This window comes from Plasmodium brasilianum, chromosome 14 (genome assembly GCF_023973825.1).
Source record: "Plasmodium brasilianum strain Bolivian I chromosome 14, whole genome shotgun sequence".
NCBI lineage: Eukaryota > Apicomplexa > Aconoidasida > Haemosporida > Plasmodiidae > Plasmodium > Plasmodium brasilianum.
This window is the reverse complement of record NC_090127.1, coordinates 2348871-2365887: the sequence shown is the minus strand read 5'-3', so window position 1 is coordinate 2365887 and position 17017 is coordinate 2348871. Positions and strand designations below refer to the sequence as shown.

The window sequence follows — 17017 nt, the reverse complement described above, 5'->3', positions numbered from 1 at the left end:
TGCCAAAATTATGAATTGCCATAAAATCCAGCTACAAGAGAATGAATCTTACACATATGTACATGCATATGCATATATATATATATATATATATATATATATATATATTTGCACATGTGTATGTACCCTGTACGCATAAACACGCGTAGCTTCCACATATTTCATCTGTGCAAATAGTAATTTAAAATACAAATAATTTTTTAACTGCTAACGGTTTGTTAATCACTTCGATAAATCCAAATCCAACAGACACTACCACCTTTTTCCCCTTTTACGGAAAAGCATAACACGTTTGACAATTTTCTCAGCAATTTATCTCCCTCTCGCGGGCGTGCAATTGTATGTACGTATGTACATATGTATGTATGTGTGTGTGTGCGCGTGTGTGTATTTGTTTTTTTTTTTTTTGCTATTTTAGAAAACATACTATCACATATTACGTTCAGTGCACTTAAACCTGTTTACGTCATTTACTGCCCGATGGTTGTGGCTCTCCCCAGTAGGGCATGCGCTATATATTTAAGAGGACGTTGAAAAGATAGTGGGATGCCTCGTTTGTATATAACCCCTTAATATGGTACCTAACGTAGCAGTGTTCATCGAACAACAGGAGTGATGGTAACGAGTTATTCGCACTGTAATAGTGCGCGTTACTATTACTGTTACTATGAGAAGTACAATTATTAGTGTGTGATAACAATAAAGCATTTTCATCCTGCGCATTTAGTTTGTTCGTTAAAAAAAAGAAATTCCTGTTATTAGCATTATCGAAATGGGCATTTCTTAAACTTAGTGCAATTTTTTTAGTGAAATAGGTTGACAAGAAGAATTTATAAGGTGGCACATAACAATAAAATAAATGAATGGGATGTGCATTTTTTTTTAATTTTATAAAACATCCTTCTGTATTAATTATTTCATGTTCTATGTTACACTTTTTTTTATTTTGCAAAACAAAATCGTTCAAATATTTTCCCATTTCACTGATATGATTTGTATCTGTAAAAAAATAAACTAAGCTATATTTTTTAAATAATATATCAAATAGACTTTTTTTAAAAAAAAATTTATTATGACCTATAAAGGATGGAGCAGCATCACCTAAGCTATTAGCACCATCATAATGAGAATTAAAAATATGAACATAGATATTAGTACTTATCCTATCACTATATTTTAACTGTTTAATTTTTGTTGAATATAAAAAAGCATTTTCACACCCATTACTCTTTTTATAAAGCATATTGTCTTGATATGTTTTTATATCATAGGAAAAGAAATTTAAAAATTTTCTCCTTGTTGTTATATAAGAAGAGAACGTATCATCGACCACATATTTATCCCTTATAATAACACTCCTGTTTTCTCCTTCCAAATTTGATTCATCCTTAAATTTTAGTATTATATCCTTCTTATCATTAGCATTTTCACTATCAACAATTACTGGTGGGATTTCCGCCCTTGTATTTGCAAAAAATAATATTCCATTTTTGTTTATTCCCACAAATATGTGAGAATTATAGTTCAACTGCGAACGATATGGATGAAAAAAGCCCTTTCTGAGTTTTAGCATTTTTGTTCATTTTTTTTTAAATTTATATTAATATATAGCTCATTTTGAAATAAGGAAAGAAGGGAAAAAATATTAAAAAAATTAAAAAAAAAATTAAAAAAAAAATTAAAAAAAAATTAAAAAAAAATTAAAAATAAAATCTAAAGGAAAAAGATGCAAAAGCGTTAAAGTGCAAAAGTAGAAAAAAAAATATAAAAACAGTATAATAGCACAAGCAACACAAATAAATGAGGGATGTGAAGAAAAACTAAGAATACCATGAAACGACAGAATAGCAGCATAGCGGCATAGCAGTAGAAAAGGAAAATAAAAGAGGAAAAACGACCAACTAGCTAAGCTAAGAAAAGGTGTAACAAAAAAATATCATAAACACAAATCAAAAAGTAGCAAAAAAAAAAAAAGGAAAACTATCCAAGAATAGTATAAACTATCATTTTCATCCATCCCAGGGGATGAGGTACCATATGAAAAGAGTAATGGAAAGTTACAAATACAAAATTAGTGTTATAAAGCTTCGAAAAATTAGAGGCACAAAATAAATGGCAAAGTGCAGCAAATTTTCTTTGCACACTTGAAAAATTTCCTTAAAATTTTTTTTTTTTTTTTCCCTTTGAGCGTGTTTATTTATTAATTCGTATATTTATTCATTCGTCAATTTATATATTCGTTAATTTATTCATTCGTAAATTTATTCATCCGTTAATTTGCTCATTCGTTAATTTGTTCCATCGTTAATTTGTTCATTCGTAAATTTATAAATTCGTTCGTTTACTTATAAATTCGTTCGTTTACTTATAAATTCGTTCGTTTACTTATAAATTCGTTCGTTTACTTATAAATTCGTTCGTTTACTTATAAATTCGTTCGTTTACTTATTAACTCTATCGTTCACCTATTAATTCGTTCGTTCACCTATTAATTCGTTCGTTCACCTATTAATTCGTTCGTTCACCTATTAATTCGTTTGCTTACTAATAAGTTCGCTCACTTACCAATTAGTTCGCTCACTTACCAATTAGTTCGCTCACTTTCCAATTAGTTCGCTCACTTACCAATTAGTTCGTTCACTTGCTAATTGGTTCATTTTAATTATTTTATTTTATTTTTTTTTTTTTTTTTGTTATACTATATTTTATGAATTCCTCTCTCTTTTCTTTCTTTTTCCTTTTTTTTGTGTGTTTTTTTTTTTTTTTAATTTTTTTTCATTTTCTTTATTTTTTTTTCGCTTTTTTTTGTTTATTTTTTTTTTTTTTTTCAAACCCACTCCCCCATACCCCATATGAGATATGATGAGTAAGGAGAATAATATACTTCTGGTCGAAATTTCAGGTGATGCTTTTTTTAATATAATAAAATATTTAACCATTAATGAAGCATTAAAACTTAATCTTGTCAGCAAAAGTTTTTATGAATACTTGAAGGATGAAAAAGCTTATAGTCTGATCAGTTGCGTTAATTTAAATAACTACATTAAATTTGTAAAGTTTATAAAGCCAAATAAATTCAGCTCCTTTTTCCTGTCCATATTAAAGGACGAAAAAAATATTTACTCTAACCCGCACTATGGTAAGAAGCGTTAAGCATGAAAGAGAACAGAACAAATGGAAAAAAAAGAAAAAAAAGAAAAAACAGAAAAAACAGAAAAAACAGAAAAAACAGAAAAAAAAGCAAAGCAAAGCAAAATAGAACAAGACAAAACAAAATAGTACATAACACAACAAAGTAAACACACCTCTTCGTTTATGATATTTTTTAAAGCGGCTGCTACTATTTACAATTTCCTTAAATATACATAATTACACAATTGTAAACCGGTTTTGAGCTCCGTCTCTTACACACATATATGTGTGTACGCTTACGCGTGCCATGTCTATTTGTACCTTAAACAGTGCATTTTTATAGATGCAATTTCGTATAATAGACACCATTCCCACTTTATTTTATTTTATATTTATATTTTCTTTTTCCTTTTTTTTTTTTTTTTTTCTTTATTTTTTTATTTTTATTTTATTTTTTATTTTTTTTTCCCTCCACTTTTCAGTCAAGAAAAATATTAATTTCGGTATTAACAGAAAACAGCTAGTTGAAAATGAAAAATCCTTTTTGAAAAAGATAATACTAAAAGGGGAATTTATAAGAAACGCAAATTTTTATGATATCAGTTTACTTCTTAGCTCTCATGCAAACACATTGGAAGAACTACACATTCATGGGCTGAATGACGTGAATTGTCCTCTTTTTATTTATTCAAGTTATGGCATAATTTTTGAATTCTTTTCAAAAGAAATTCTGTTAAATAATTTATCTTTTGACTGTGTAACGAAGAATGATCTCGCGCATATTCAGGAGATACTTTTGCAGAAAAGCTACGAAGAGGCCGACAAAAAGGGCAATCAAAGGGGCGATGAAAGGGGAAATCGAAAAAGTGGATATGTTGTTGAGGAAAATTATGAACAAAATGAACAAAATATGACCAATGTGCAGGAAAATTATGAACAAAGTGAACAAAATATGACCAATGTGCAGGAAAATTATGAACAAAGTGAACAAAATATGACCAATGTGCAGGAAAAGCATGAACAAATTGCACACATATATAAAGTAGGCCCTTGTTTCCAAAAAAAAAACGACAGATTTAAGAAGAATGAAAAAAACGCAGAAAACACAAGTAACTGTGATGTAGATACTACGCGTAAGTGCAATGAACAGGGTATACAGATGAAAGGGGTGAAGCATGAATTAAATGGGAACGATAAAATAATAAAACGTGGAAAGGAAAAAATGAATAACTTAATAAATAAAAATAAATTACATTTACTATGTGAGCATATAAGCATAGTGTATAACTGTAATAAGAAATGTTTTGAAAAAATAAAAAATTATAAACAAAGAATAAACCTAAATCATTATATAAGGAGGTTACCTATTTTAAAAGTTCTGAACTTGTCAGGTATACAAAGTTATGACATGATAGAAATGTTTATTCCATTATATCTACCTTGTTTAAAAACTTTAAATATATCATGTTATGATTATTTTTTTTATTTTTATTATATGCTAATATCTATATTCTTGTATGGTAATGGGAAAGAGGTTTTTACTCGCTACATAAATTTTAAGAAGACACAAAACAATATGGACCCAAATAAAAAAAAAAAAGCATTTGTAGAATGTAATAAAAAAATATATGAAATAATAAAAGAAATGGATGAAAATTTAATAGAAACAAATAACGTTTCATCAACTTTTCAAAAACGATGTGAACAAGATGCTATAAACTATTACGAATTTAACATAAAAAATAATGAAAAAAAGGTTTTCTTTACTCCTACTTATAAGGACAAAATTTACATGAACAGTATAAACTGCCCGGTGTATTATGCCGACGGTAGTTACATAAAATACGATTCAGATGGAGAGGGGGGCGGTCTATGTACTAATAGAGGAGGAGCAAATGGTTTTACTGCTTCTGTAGGGGAAGTTAGTACACGAGAAAATGAGGATGACAACACTATCAGTAATCACAATGACAAAAAGGAAGAAAGCAGAAAAGGCATGAACGATGAGTTCAATGAGATAAACTACAGAAGCAGCATTAGCATGATTAGTAGAGCTCATACCGTTCTCACAGAAAGCGTCCCACATAACTCACAAAACTCCGCTAGTATGGGTGGTGTAAATACCATTCGGAGCTCTGTCAGCATTGGCGGTGTAAATATCATTCGGAGCTCTGACAGCATTGGCGGTGCAAATACCATTCGGAGCTCTGACAGCATTGGCGGTGCAAATATCATTCGGAACGCTTCCAATAGTGGCAGTACAAGCATTCTGCGCAATGCTGTTATCATCCGCAGTATAAGCAGCCCCGACAAGTGTTCTTCCATCCAGAATAAGCACAATCATGCAAGCGAAAACAGCGAGAAGGCAATAATGCAGAGCTTAAAAGGAAAGATTAAGAAGCTAAAGAGAGGAGGGTATATCTGGCTAGTTGAAAATCATAATTACAAGAAAAATGTGAGTATAGAAATATTATATCTATTTAAAAATATAATAGAGAATGAAGAAAAAAGAGGAAGAAAAAATATTATATGTATGTTGAACAATCTAAACTTAGAACATTTCTCCTTATTTAACTATAGTTTGAGTAGTCCATTTTTATGGTTACTATTATTAATAAAAAACCAAAATTTAAGGACATTTTGTATATTAGATTTGTGTTTATCTCACCTTTTATCTGCCTTAACATTTTTAGAGGCTTTTTTAAAACAAAATTTATTTAATTTTCAAGGTATGATGAGAAGAAGAAGGAAAAGACTGGGAAGTATATACTTTAAATTTAATGATGAAGAAGAAATAAAATTCGTTAATCATATGTATTCTAAAATAATAAACGAGTTAAATACATCTAATTTTACGCCGAAAAGAAATAAAGTGATACATATTGTTATTTATGTTTATAATAATAAAAAGGAAAATAAACAATTTATAAAATATATAAGAAAAATTTCTAGATCATTATGGAGGTGTAACTATTTAGTTTACTACTCTATTCAATATTATAAGTACAAATACTTTAACAAATATTTTGATATTGATAATTTGTATAGGGATTACGTAATTAACATACTATTGTCTAATCACAAACTGAACCAGTCTGCAATTGCTCAACGCGCCTTATCATACCAGTGAAGTGATATGCCTATATATATATATATATATATGTTTATTTTTAATTTTTTTTTTTTAAAAAGAATTTACCGAAAGGAGGTAGTGTAGTACCCCCATATATAGGATATATATTTTTATCTGTGTATGTGTGAACTTTTCCGTACACTATTTTTGTTTTAAGTAAATCGAAACGCACCTTTTTTTTTTTTTTTTTTTTTTACGTTCGCGTCTGTTTTCTTTTTTTCATTTTATTTACATATTTCTCGTGTTTTATTCGAATTTTATACACAACTTATTTATATATTTATTTGCATTCCCTTTTTCATCCCTTTTTTTTTCTTTCTTTTTTTTTGTTTTTGTTGGATAAAATCCGAATGCAGCCACGCTGGTTTAGGTTACGTTTAACCTATCTTTTTATATTTGGTTTAACATGCCTTTTTTCCGTTTCCTTGTTTTAAGTCGTTAATTTTGAACATGTCTGTGTGTTTGAATGTGTAAATAAATGCATACACATATGTGTGTGGGTAGATTCGTATATGTATGTATATATATATATGTATATATATGCATGTGTGCATTTGTGTATTACTTTTGTGCGCAGACATATGTACATTACGTGCTTATCATGGGGCATAATTTTCCCATTCTTTTTTTTCGTTTCAGAATATTTCTTTTAAGATGACTTTCCTTTTATTCAACGTTTGCTTTTTAATCATGCAGAACGCATTTGTGCATACATATGTGCAAATAGACATTATACTGTACATTAGCTTTTTCCCCTTTAGTATGAAACACATTTATTCTGATTACATTTGTTCCTTTCATTTTTGATTAAATTTTTTATTACATTCTTATATTTCATTTTTTTTTTACATTTTCTTAATTTTTTCTGGCATGTCGAATTTAAAATGGTTTATATAAACACTTGGGAAACCACTCTTATATAGTTTGCTTTTCTTTTCAATTTTTGCATCCTAATTACATATTTATAGCAAAGACTATACTATATAAAGATGTACAATAAACAATGTCCAGAAATTAATTTAAAACGAGAGTTATTTTTTATCGTAAAAACAGCACTAATGAGCAATTTCGAGCGTCGGAAAAAAAAAAAAAAAAGTGAAAAAACGAACAAAAGAAGAAAGAAGCTGCTTTATATCATGTTTATCTGTTCCTTTTTCGTTCCACATTTCTACATACACAACCACGTACACATACTTGATCACACGCACCGCAAGCAGCGGTGGGTCTGCACTTAGTGGAGATGAAAAAGGAATGTATGCAGAAAAATAATAAAAAAAAATTTGGAGAAATTGGATGAATCGAAAGTGCTTGTAGCTCTAACATGAACAAAAACAATTTTGAAAATAGCGGTAGAAGATACAACGTAATCAAACTGTAATATGTGTATAGTAATACAAAGTGAAAATGCTTTATTTTTACGGAAATACGATGAAATCGTTTTGATATTTCTAAAATAACAATATGCAAGTATGCAAAAATGCAAGTATGCAAAAATGCAAGTACGCAAAAATGCAAGTACGCAAAGTTGATTTGCCATTCGTAAAGAATGTTTCATAATCCATCTTCAAAAAGCACATTGTACTCTAAATAAAATTAAATAGATATATACAGTTTATTACACTTAATAAATTATGTATTACATGTGTAGTAAAAGGAAAAATAGCAAAAAATAGAAAAAAATAAAACAAAACAGAAAAAAATAAAACAAAATAGAAAAAAATAAAACAAAATAGAAAAAAATAAAACAAAATAGAAAAAAATAAAACAAAATAGAAAAAAATAAAACAAAATAGAAAAAAATAAAACAAAATAGAAAAAAATAAAACAAAACAGAAAAAAAAATAGACAATATATTTTAAATGTAGTGTTCTTTTCGTCTTTTATTTATACCAATTTTCTTCATTTTTTACAAAAAAATATTTGCAGCATCAATACTCCTTTTGCAGTTGCACTTGCGCGTGCTGCAATTAGCAGGAGTGTACAAACGAAATGCACGAAATGGTCGCATAAATGTTTAAATGCATTTACATGTATAACACGTATGTACTTACGTAAGTATGTATGTATGTATGCACGTATGCATGTATTCACGTATGCATGTATTCACGTATACATGTATTCACGTATACATGTATTCACGTATACATGTATTCACGTATACATTTATATATGTACTCATGTATTCAAATATTCGTGTATTCGTCTATGCACCTATGTGTTTTCGCGAATGACATACAGTTAACAGGCATTTATCTTTTATTTTCTTTTTTTTTATATAAAAATAAATGCATTTGTTTTATTCGTCCAAAAAAAAAAAAAAAAAAAAAAAAAAAAAGTATTTTAATTTACAATAAGGAATTGCTAAATACAATGTAGTGTAAGAAAATATATCCTTTTTAATTGTTAGATCGTTCTTGAATAACTTCGCTTTTATATTTTTTCGTATTCCTTAATATCCATTCGTGCCATTTAGCGCAATATTGTGCAGTTTTGCGTACTTCTAAGTTGTTTATCGCATTTGCCTAGCCTTGCCTTTTCTTTGAGTATTTTTATTTTTATTTATTTATTTTTTTTTTTTTCCTCCTTGTCCCCATCCATTCCAATTTTGTGCCTCATGTTGTCATTAAAAGCATCAAGGGCTGATAACTTTTATTATGGAAGTGTAGAAGATGAACGATCAAAGAAGAAAAAAGAAAAAGAAATAAAAAAGAACAACAGAAAAGATTATAACGAAATAAAATTTGAAATACCATATACTATCATATGTACAAAATGTAAAATATATATTTATAAAGGGGAAAGGTTTAACAGTGAAAGAAGGAAAGCTGGGTATTACTTAAGTACTTGTTTCTATTCCTTTTCTATTTTTTGTAAAAATTGTTCCAACAAAATTATCATTGAAACGAATCCGAAAAATTGTTCATATGATATTATTGAGGGAGCAAGAAAAAAAATTGAGCATTTTGAAAATGTGTTAACAGAAGGAGCAAAGAATAATTTTAACACAATAGACTTTGAACAAAACAAAAAAAAAAAAGGAAACCCCTTTCTCCTTTTAGAAATTAATGCACTACAAAAGAAGCAGCTTCCAGTCCATTTTCAAAAGGAGCAAAGCCATTTTGTACACTCAGATGGTGCAGATAATAACCTGCTTGAGGAAAAAAAAGGAAGAAAGGGAAAGAGTCAAAAGTGCGACGCGGGTGAGGATAAAGCGGATGAGGATAAAGCGGATGAGGATAAAGCGGATGAGAATAAAGCGGATGAGAATAAAGCGGATGAGAATAAAGCGGATGAGAATAAAACTTATGAAAACAAATCGGACGACAAAATACCAAGTTGTGAAGCTAATGGAAAAGATTGTATACAAGACGAAGTTGACCTTTCAACAGACGAAGATATAAATGATATAATAAAAGAAAATTATAAAAGAAACCACATGCTTAAAAATGATTTTGTATGCAACAGTAACTTAAGAAAGCAACTACGAGATATTAAAAAAGATAAAATAAAAATAAGGGAAGAATATAAAAAAAAAAATATATTTATTGATATTGTAAATGACCCTTATGAAGATTTAAAAATCGAAAAATTTATTCTCTTCACTAAAAAACATAGGAGTAGCATTAAAGCCAAAAGTAAATATGCAAGAAATACTTTAATAAAGAAAAAAAAAAGGAGCATATTTGATAAGAAGTACCTCAAGGTAGAGAAGTAGGCAAAATTTACGCCTTTGCATTGGGGAGAGGCAAATAAAAAAGCATGCTCGTACGTGTGCGCATATATATTAACGTATGTATGTATGTGTGTGTATACACATACGCGTACATACGTGGGAAAAAATGCAGGAAACGAAGAAAGCAGACAGTCTTATTCGAGGGGGTGCGCAAAAGCTTGTACATCAGATGAGGTATTGGCTAATAGATACATAAATACATATATGTAGATACATATGTATGTACATATAAGCACGTGCTCAGCTCACGTTTATATGCATAGGCACGATCCCTCTATGGACCAACGGACCCCACATTTAAACTGAAAATTTTGATAATTTGTGTTAACAAAGAATTGTTTATTTTTTTATTTAAAAAATGTTCAATTGAAAAAAAAATTGGGTCAGCTTGATATTCATTGCAAACATAATTATTCTTATGAGCAAGATGAAAATGGCATTTGTAGCATTTACCCCTTTAAAAACAAATAATAATAAGCAATGCTGAAGAGAAGGATAATGAGGGAAACCATGGGATAATTTACTTTTTCTGCATCGGCAACCTACGTGGAATAAAAGAGGAAATGAAATAAAAATAAAGCTTTGGTGGCTAACATTAAGAATTAGAATATGTTTAAGGCTGCTTTTATAGTTCCTTTTTATAGTTCCTTTTTAAAGCTCTTTTTTAAAGCAGTTCTTTAAAAAATTTTTTTGCAGCTATTTTTTTGTTTTTGGTCAACACGCACACACATATGCGTAATGCATGTATGTGCGTAACTGTGTTTTTACTTTTTTGAGCCATTTGTAATATTTTTTTTTAATTTGAACTTTTTTATTGAATATATATAATAAAACATAAACAATAAAGTAAAATTGACAAAATATTGACAATAAATTTGCAAAAAAAAAACAAAAAAAGAAACAAAAAAAAAAACAAAAAAATTATTTGTTTACTTTATCTTTCGTTTGATCCAGCTCAGGCTTAATTGCTGCAGTTTCCTCACCCTCTTCTTCATCTTGCGCAGAATATTCGATATATTCTACTTTGTCTTCTACCATTCTTGTATTTATCTTATTTTTGTATCTATCAGAATTTTTCATTATTCCAATTAAATAGTTCTTCATCAATTTTTTTGCATTAACAGAATGTCCTATTTCGTTGAAAGCTGCTGTTGCGTCTTTTCCTGATCAATGAATAAAGTAAAAATAAATAAAATATATATAAAATGAATAAAATAAAAATAAATAAAATATATATAAAATGAATAAAGTAAAAATAAATAAAATATATATAAAATGAATAAAATAAAATACACAAAAAAAAAAAAAAATGTTATCATAAGTTAATAAACAAAGATTTCGTAATTCCCCTATTGAACATACAAAATACTGTGAGTGCAATGTTTATACATACATATTTACATATATATATATATATATATATATATATATATATATATATGTAAGTACACATGTTTACCTTCGTACTCTTTAAAAAGGTCATACCCGCCTGGATGTTCATAAAACGAAGTGACGTCAAACACCAAACCGTTCACTATTATACAGCACTTCGATTCGTTTTGTAGCTTTTGTAGGTCCCTATCATCAATTACTTTTAATATTTTAACAGCCATTCTGAAGCTTTTACTTTCACGGGTTAAGCATATATACACACATAAATACATATATATATATATATATTAAATGTGTACGTACGAAAAAGAAAAGAAAAAATTTGAACGTTATAAACACTTTTATGTAGAAAAAACAGTTATACTAAAACAGCAAATTAGCAAGCGCATGAACAATTAAGCAATAGGAACGACTGCTGCTTACACAATGCTTGGTACCCCATAATATGTTATACTAATGAATGTGCTCCAGCAACTTCAGTGTATGAGATCAAATTTTCCACGAAAAATAAAACTTACTGTGTGTGAGCATGTGCTATATATATATATATATATATATATATATATATATATATGTGTTCTGCACTTTTTTTTTTCTTTTTTTTTTTTTTTATTTAGCTATTATGTTTTGTTATTTTATTTTACCATTATATTTTCACCTCTTTCATTTTGTTTATTTGTTCGTTCGTTTACTTGTTTTTTTTTTTTTTTTTTTTTTTTTTTTAATCGAATGGAAATACAAATCGTTCACTTCCACATAGGAACGTCACTTCAGTAAATGATGTACTCTATGAAAAAATTTTACCGCACCAATAAAAATTAAATTGCACAAAAAAAGCAACTCAAAAATTTAATATATTTTGTTGAATGAATACGTAAAAATAAAACGTTCAAATACAGCACGTGTCCTTTTGGCGAACCGTTATATCTTAGCGTTCTTATGAGCCTATATATATATATATATATATACATACGTATACATACATGTATATATATATATATATATATGTACATATATTTATAATGTAGGAGTGAACATTTTCCTCCTTTTTTTCCTTTTTTATTTTTTTAAAAATCATTTCATACATAATAAACGAATGATACATACCACTTTTCATGCCATTACTTTGCTATTATATGCTTTACTACATTGTATCTCGACCTTACTCTTCTAAAGTATTTTCTGTTACCGGAGCCTCCGTTTCCGCGTATAAAAGCAGAAATTACTGTCATATATATTTGTTAGCAACTTAACAATTTTAGTATGTATGTAAATGTTGTTACCATCTCTCCTATGAATTGTACATGTGTATCACTATACACACCTGTAGCTGTATCTGTACCTGTGCCTCCATCTACTTATTTGTGCTATTTTCCCTCATATTTTAAAAGAATCATATTATGGTTATGTCAAACGGGTGTATTCAAATAGTAAATTCGCATTGAAAAGACGTCGAATCTGTCGTGTTTCTTATTAATATTTCATTTTGCATATTGTTCGAAAGTACCAAAAAAGAAGGGGAAGAAAAAATATGAGAAAGGATGAAAGAACGAAAGGATGAAAGAACGAAAGGATGAAAGAACGAAAGGATAAAAGAACGAAAGGATGAAAGAACGAAAGGATAAAAGAACGAAAGGATAAAAGAACGAAAGGATGAAAGAACGAATGGATGAAAGGACGAAAAGACAAAAAAAAAGGAGTGCAACCAGCCAAGGAAGAAGCATTTAAGAACAAGATAAACAAACTGGGCAAAAAGAGGGAATAAAAAAAAAAAATAAAATAATAATAAAACAAGAATGTGTCATTACATGAACCCGTTTTAAAGAGAAAGAATGTTCCTACGTCATTAGGGTCTTGCAGTTTGTTTGTTTTCCTTATTTGTTCATCTTTCCTGACTTGCCTGGATTTCCCTCCTTTTTTTCTTTTTTCTTTTTTCTTTTTTTTTTGTGTGTATGTGTGTGTGTGTGTATGTGTGTGTGTGTGTATGTATGTGTGTGTGTATGTGTATGTGTGTGTATGTGTATGTGTGTGTATGTGTGTGTGTGTGTATGTGTGTGTGTGTGTATGTATGTGTGTGTATATGTATGTGTATGTATGTGTATGTATGTGTATGTGTGTGTGTATGTGTCCCTATCCCTTTCCTCCTGTATCATGAGCAAACACTCACATATGTATCGCTTTGTCAAAAGACTGTAACGCGACCTCCTTAATGACCTCCGAGAATGTGGGATGAGCATAAATAATTTTGCTCAAACTCTTGGATGACCCGTTATTACCTACATATATGGAAATTGGTAAAATCAAATCGCTGGCATTATTACCAATAATTTGTGAACCCAAAATCCTATTTGTTTCTTTTTCTACATGTAGTTTAATTAGACCATCGTAATCATCTATAGTTCTTGCTCTACTATTTGCTGCGAATGGAAAGTTAACTGACTTGAAATTGAAATTTAATTTCTTACATTTTTCTTCATTATATCCAACAGTAGCTACTTCTGGGTGTGTATATATAACACTCGGTACTAAGTTATAATTTATATGAGATTTTTTTTTTTTATTTTGTTTTAATTCATTAAATAACATATTAGCTAGTATATATCCTTCTTCTTCCGCTTTATGTGCAAGCATAGGACCATCTATAGCATCTCCAATTGCTTTAATAGTCGGATGTGATATTACATTAAAATATTCATCTACTGGTATTTTGTTCTTTTCATTTAACTGAATTTGTAAAATTTCTAAATTTAAATTTTCAAAATTCGCTTTTCTACCAACACATACAAGAACAATATCAGATTTGACCTTTTTTATTTCATTTGTTTTATCATTCTTTGCATATAAAATGGCATGATTATTTTTTAAATGACCACCTATTATAGACGTACTAAAAAGAAATTTCATTTTTATTTTTTCTAATGTTTTCTGTAAAACTTTACTAACATCTGCATCAAGAAAACCACATAACCTATTATTATATTCAAATATAGTAACATCCGTACCAAGTTTTGAAAAGACTGAACCTATTTCTAATCCTATAACACCACCTCCAATAATTGACATCGTTTTGGGAATATTTTTAAAATTGAGTATATCATCTGATGTTTGTAATACCTCATGGTCATATGTTAATATATCCTTTACATTATCAATATCATTTACATTATTATCATCTAATTTTTTCAAAGGAATTTCAATTGGCTTTGATCCTGTAGCTATAACTATACGTTCTGCTGTAACCTTTTTTTCCTCTCTCTCTGTTTTTACTAAAACTGTATTTTCATCAATAATACTACCATGCCCTATAATATGATGTACATTGTTCTTTTTATACAAAAAGGAAATGCCATCTGACAAATTTCCCATACATTTATTTTTATGCTTATGAATACTGTCGATATCTAATTTTATATTATCTATTAATATTCCACTTTCTTTAAATCGTGTTTTTGCTTCATAATAGTTATGTGCAATATGCAGTAAAGATTTTGAAGGAATACAACCCCTATTTAAACAAGTTCCTCCTAATTTCTTATCCTCATTTACATTCAGCACTTTCAGTTTATTCTGACCACATCGAATGCTGCAAACGTAGCCGCCAGGACCTCCCCCTATGACTATCACGTCATAACTGACCAAAAAGCAAAACAGCGCAATTATGTGAAGCAAAAATATGGGACAAAATTGTAGTACAAAAAAATGTTAGGTAAAATTATACAATAAAATTACAAAATATACGATAAAAATGGAAAAAAAATTATTGCATGTACAGGTAAAATGTTGCTAAAATTGCTATTGTTCATAAATTTTCCCCGTAAAAACATAAAATAATATTTCATGTGCATGTAAAATGTTGTCAAAAATACATTTCATATATCTTCCACGTAAAAAAAATAAAATAAATATTCCATGTGAATGCGAAAAATCAAAAATGCACATCACGTATATTCCACGTAAAAATAAAAAAAAATAAAATAAAACACTTTTTTATTATGAATATCTTTAATTAACTTACTCCATCTTCGTTGAAAAGTTCCTACGAAATGGGAAAAAATATATTTTCGTCTTGTTTATAACTCCATTCATATTTGAATATAGGTATTGGGAAATAGTCAGCTGTAAAAAGGAGCACATGCGTATGCAGACGCTTTTATATATATATATATATATACATACGGTATAATACTTTTTTTTTTTTTTTTTTTGTTTGCATGTATTTTCTATATCATATAATTGGAACTGTTCAGTACAAAACTACGTTGTTAAATACGTGCAAACATAAAACTTCCACTTATTTTAATTTCTTTCAACAAATGATATTCCAACGGCAAGGATTCATTTCTCAAGGGATATTGATTTGTGTGTATATGAAAATATATACGTGTGTGAGTATGCATGTATGTATGAATGTTTGCGGGTATGTTATCGCGTATGTATGCGTCCATGTACATGTACATGTACGTATGCATGGGAGCATAGTACCTTAAAAATGGTGTTAATTATTCTCTTTAATTATGGTTAAGGTAAAAGTGCGAAAATAATTAGTGTAACAGTAACTATTAATTATATATCCTAGCGTACACTAAATTTAGTGATATAAGAGAGGGGCTTATTTTAAAAAATAATCTAGATTATGTTTTGGTAAGTTTTACCAGTATCATTATTCCCTCTTCATATATTTTAATCCTCATTTAATTATTTTTTCTTATATGTTATAGTTAAATCATAAAAAAAATTTACATAAATACATTCTTTAAAAAAAAGGAAATGAAAGGCAAGTGAAAACTGAAAGGAAAATATATATTAAAAAAAAAAAAAAATGCACTTAAAAGTAATTATACACATGATTTACTTCAGTGCATTAATTTCATTCAGAAAAAAAGATTTAAAAAAAAAAAAAAAGAACAAAAAAAAAATGGAAGCAAAACAAAACGAAACTAAATAAAACAGATGCACAAATCATATACACTACAAGTGAAACACACCCTGGGCTTTTTGCCTTTTTCCTTTTTCTCTGTCCTTCGGTTACGCTTCACGCTTACATGTATAACTACGTATATATTATATATGCACATACGTATTGTATGTATTTTATAGCCTGTTAAAAAAAGCACTAATAATGGCACTTGATTTTTATTTTTAAAAGGACCATATCTATATTGAAAAAACACGCTTGCTAATCTACAAAAAAAAAAAAAAAAAAACACACTCTATAGTGCTAAAATTTAATATATAGGCACTTTTGTTGAATTACATGCACATATATATACATGCATAAGTAAATACATATATATATAGGTAATACATCCATAGTTAACACACCCACAGGTAATACATCCACAGGTAATACATCCACAGGTAATACATCCACAGGTAATACATCCACAGGCAATACACCCATAGGTAATGCATCCACAGGTAATACTCTCACAGGTAGTACATCCATAGTTATCACACCCACAGGTAATACATCCATATTGCCGTTTTTAAAAACATTGAGCACAACATATAAATGCGTTTTTCACTTATTTTATGTTAAAATATTTTCAGAAAAGAAAAAAGTATGAACAACAATACATTATAGCGTTAATTTGTGAGCAAATTAAAAATAACACCATGCACTTTTT

At 28.5% G+C, this 17017-nt stretch overlaps 5 protein-coding genes across 5 annotated transcripts; 2 read left to right on the top strand and 3 right to left on the bottom strand.

Annotated features, from left to right (window-relative positions):
* Positions 1-511: 511 nt before the first annotated feature.
* Positions 512-1573, bottom strand: MKS88_005716 (uncharacterized protein; the record flags this gene model as incomplete). The annotated part of the gene is made up of 1 exon (XM_067219003.1): positions 512-1573. One exon carries the CDS (start codon positions 1571-1573, stop codon positions 512-514), a length of 1062 nt encoding a protein of 353 aa, XP_067070922.1.
* A 1286-nt stretch (positions 1574-2859) lies between these two features.
* On the top strand, positions 2860-6262 carry MKS88_005715 (CG2-related protein; the record flags this gene model as incomplete). Its single annotated transcript, XM_067219002.1, has 2 exons — positions 2860-3139; positions 3615-6262. The coding sequence occupies 2 exons, from the start codon at positions 2860-2862 to the stop codon at positions 6260-6262; spliced, it is 2928 nt and encodes a 975-aa protein (XP_067070921.1).
* Positions 6263-8879: 2617 nt separating this feature from the next.
* Positions 8880-9980, top strand: MKS88_005714 (CWC16 domain-containing protein; the record flags this gene model as incomplete). Its single annotated transcript, XM_067219001.1, has 1 exon — positions 8880-9980. One exon carries the CDS (start codon positions 8880-8882, stop codon positions 9978-9980), a length of 1101 nt encoding a protein of 366 aa, XP_067070920.1.
* A 467-nt stretch (positions 9981-10447) lies between these two features.
* MKS88_005713 (cytochrome b5) lies at positions 10448-11611 on the bottom strand (the record flags this gene model as incomplete). Its single annotated transcript, XM_067219000.1, has 3 exons — positions 10448-10540; positions 10932-11161; positions 11458-11611. 3 exons carry the CDS (start codon positions 11609-11611, stop codon positions 10448-10450), a joined length of 477 nt encoding a protein of 158 aa, XP_067070919.1.
* A 1942-nt stretch (positions 11612-13553) lies between these two features.
* On the bottom strand, positions 13554-16866 carry MKS88_005712 (dihydrolipoyl dehydrogenase; the record flags this gene model as incomplete). The annotated part of the gene is made up of 3 exons (XM_067218999.1): positions 13554-15021; positions 15406-15506; positions 16696-16866. 3 exons carry the CDS (start codon positions 16864-16866, stop codon positions 13554-13556), a joined length of 1740 nt encoding a protein of 579 aa, XP_067070918.1.
* Between the last annotated feature and the right edge of the window lie 151 nt (positions 16867-17017).